The 3,618-nt window shown below is 41.9% G+C and overlaps 1 protein-coding gene across 2 annotated transcripts in view; it reads left to right on the top strand.

The window, feature by feature from the left end:
- Nucleotides 1-3,618, top strand: part of LOC108288887 (activating signal cointegrator 1) — a 70,551-nt gene that overhangs the window by 31,929 nt on the left and 35,004 nt on the right. For both annotated transcript variants that reach the window (XM_017508070.2, XM_037731205.1), the window contains 2 exons: nt 1,232-1,356; nt 3,308-3,399. In XM_017508070.2, coding sequence (XP_017363559.2) covers nt 1,232-1,356; nt 3,308-3,399 — 217 coding nt within the window. The remainder of the gene's footprint in view (nt 1-1,231; nt 1,357-3,307; nt 3,400-3,618) is intronic.

Genomic DNA, 3,618 nt, shown 5'->3' on the forward strand with positions numbered 1-3,618 from the left:
AAAAAAAAAAAAAAGAATGGGATGGGAGGGTTATATTATCAAGGTACCTTATATAATTTGGTGGGAGGGAATAACAAACATCTTTTTATAACCCTTGGAAAGTAGCAGTTAAATTCTGAATGCATGCTGTTATTCTCCTTACAGGTTCTTTCAAACTAGTCCACAAGTTGTTTAATAATCCACCAAGAAAACCCTGAATACAGTTAAAAAATGTAAATGGGTGTGGTTCTAATTAAAAGAGTGAAAGCGTTTTTATTTACTTAAATTATTGTAAATAATAAAAAGTAACATTCTTGGGAGTTATGTGTAGGTGAGGATTTTTCTGTTAGATTGGAGAACAAATCAACTAATCTTCCAGGAAAAGTTTAGCCTTTGACTCAAGGGCAAGGATTTCCATATCTCTGGGATGACTTATATGCCTTGAATTTATAGGATTTGTGCTGGGTGTGGTGGCTCATGCCTGTAATCCCTGCACTTTGGGAAGCTGAGGTGGGCGGATCACCGGAGATCGGGAGTTTGAGGCCAGCATCACCAACATGGAGAAATCCCGTCTCTACTAAAAATACAAAATTAACCAGGTGTGCTGGTGCATACCTGTAATCTCAGCTACTCGGGAGGCTGAGGCAGGAGAATTGCGTGAACCCCAGAGGTGGAGGTTGCAGTGAGCCAAGATAGCACCACTGCACTCCAGCCTGGGCAAGAAAATTGAAACTCAGTCTCAAATTAGATAGATAGATAGACAGATAGATAGATAGATAGATAGATAGATAGATAGATAGAAAAAGAAGAAAGGAAGAAAGAAAGGGAAGGAAGAAAAAGAAGGAAGGAAAGGAGGGAGGGAGGAGGGAAAGGTGGGGGAGAGAGAGAGTGAGAGAGAAAGAGAAAGAAAGAGAAAGAGAAAGAGAAAATATAGGATTTGTATTATAGAAGCACCAAAACTGGAGAGGGCTCCAAGTCTGAGTTGTAGGGATCAGGTGAAAAGCAGGCAGGGGTTGAGAGAGATGACTTATCGTTATTCTGATATAGGAGAAATTAGTGGACAGAGTTCATCCTTAAGTGAAAGGCATTGTGAGAGAAAAGTGTTTTTGACAAAAAATATCCTTCCTGGTAAGGCATCATCTATAGACCTCTTGGTTCAACTGGATAATTTGCTATAGGATTTGTTATATATCATGGGATCTTCCAGGAAACTGGAATTTAGATCACTCCCACTAATGTGTGTTTGTTTAAGGGTAGAGGGCAGATCCTGGTACACTCCCCACAGAGGACGACTTTGGATAGCAGCCACAGCCAAAAAACCCTCTCCTCAAGAAGTCTCAGAACTCCAGGCTACATATCGTCTTCTTCGTGGGAAAGGTAACAGTTGTATGTTCTCCTTTCAATTTTACTTTGTGGAGAGAAGTCATTGACATTCATCTTCTTTCAATTCCTTCTTCCTTTGGCTTTTTTGTCGTTAAAAGGGACTTTTTTTTTTTTTTTTTTCTTTTGGGACGGAGTTTTGCTCTTGTTACCCAGGCTGGAGTGCAATGGCACGATCTCGGCTCACCACAACCTCCGCCTCCTGGGTTCAGGCAATTCTCCTGCCTCAGCCTCCTGAGTAGCTGGGATTACAGGCACGCGCCACCATGCCCAGCTAATTTTTTCTATTTTTAGTAGAGACGGGGTTTCACCGTGTTGACCAGGATGGTCTTGATCTCTTGACCTCGTGATCCACCCGCCTGGGCCTCCCAAAGTGCTGGGATTACAGGCTTGAGCCACCGCGCCCGGCCTAAAAGGGACTTTTAATCTTTGTATTTGTTTGTTTGTTTGGTGGTAAATCATTGACAGCTTTGAAAGCATTAATCTGTCAAACAGTGCAAATAAAAATATCAATTTCCAACACAAGAAACCAACTAGTGTTAATTTTTTTATCTGAGAAAATCAACATCATCTTTATTCTGAAGGCAAAATGACTACTGTAAACTCTGGGATCCTTACTTTGGGAAAACAACCAAACAGGAATTTTTATTCAGAGTGGCCTAAATAGACACCTACTACTGGATTTGGGCATCAAAGTTGATTTACTTAAGCAACTTATTTCGGGAATCACCCCAAGAATACTAACTTTGGATCCTTAAGAAGACTCCTGACCTTTGGGCGTCCTGTTTTTCCTTCCTCTTATCCAGCTCATACAGTTGTTTTGAAGGTAGAATAAAAGGATAACTATGCAACCATCTTTAAACATTTCTAAGAAACAGCCTCAAAGAATCACTAGGAATAAAAAGTGCATGCTTCCTTTCTTGGCTGGGTACCGTGGCTCAGGCCTATAATCTTAGCGCTTTGGGAGGCCAAGGAGGGCAGATCACCTGAAATTGGGAGTTTGAGACCAGCCTGACCAACATGGAGAAACTCCATCTCTACTAAAAATACAAAATTAGCTGGATGTGGTGGCACATGCCTGTAATCCCAGCTACTCAGGAGGCTGAGGCAGGAAAATTGCTTGAACCTAGGAGGCAGAGGTTGCGGTGAGCTGAGATCATGCCATTGCCTGGGCAACAAGAACGAAACTTTGTCTCAAAAAAAATTTGAGACAGAGTCTCGTTCTGTCACCCAGGCTGGAGTGTAGTGGCATGATCTCTCTTCACGGCAACCTCTGCCTTCCAGGTTCATGTGATTCTCCTGCCTCAGCCTTACGAGTAGCAGGAACTACAGGCGCATGGTACCACACCTGGCTAATTTTTTGTGTTTTTAGTAGAGACAGGGTTTCACCATGTTGGCTGAGGCTGGTCTTGAACTCTGACCTGAAGTGATCCGCCTACCTTGGCCTCCCAAAGTGCTGGGGTTACAGATGTGACCCACCTCACCCAGCCTAAAAGCACATTTCTATTTCGATTGATATCACTGGCTTGTTTTAAAGACATTTATTTTTATGGTTTTAACCACATTTTAATTTTTTTTCCCTTGTCATCTGTAACTGCCTTTCTTTGCTTCCAAAACTCATCACTACCAAACTCCAATCTGATAAAATTGCATACAGTAGAATTGATTTGTTTAGAATGAGTTTCTGGGGTCCTTGAACTTTGATGGTATGAGGGCAAAGGAAAACTTTTCTAGCTTAGCATGTAGATAATGGCCTAAGTGAGCCAAACACTAGATTTTTTTGCTAAAATACAATAGTTGTGCCAAGTAAATCTCACTGTTTTTCTTATGTGTACAAATAGATAATGGAAAAAGTTATTAATATTTGTTCAGAATTGAAAACAGATTCCTGAGGTCCAAGATCACAAAGAAGGAAATTTATTCAATCCTTTTGTTATTCCTGATTCAGATGTGGAATTTCCTAATGACTATCCATCAGGTTGTCTACTGGGCTGTGTGGACCTAATTGACTGCTTGTCCCAGAAGCAATTTAAGGAGCAGGTAAGTAAAGAGTACTTTTTTTCTTTAAGTAGAGACAAGGTTTCGCCATGTTGGCGAGGCTGGTCTTGAACTCCTGACCTCAAGTGATCCTCCCACCTTGGCATCTCAAAATGCTGGGATTGGGCCGGGCGCGGTGGCTCAAGCCTGTAATCCCAGCACTTTGGGAGGCCGAGGCGGGTGGATCACGAGGTCAAGAGATCGAGACCATCCTGGTCAACA

This window comes from Cebus imitator, unplaced genomic scaffold (assembly GCF_001604975.1).
Source record: "Cebus imitator isolate Cc_AM_T3 unplaced genomic scaffold, Cebus_imitator-1.0 Scaffold386, whole genome shotgun sequence".
NCBI classification, from domain to species: Eukaryota; Metazoa; Chordata; class Mammalia; order Primates; family Cebidae; genus Cebus; species Cebus imitator.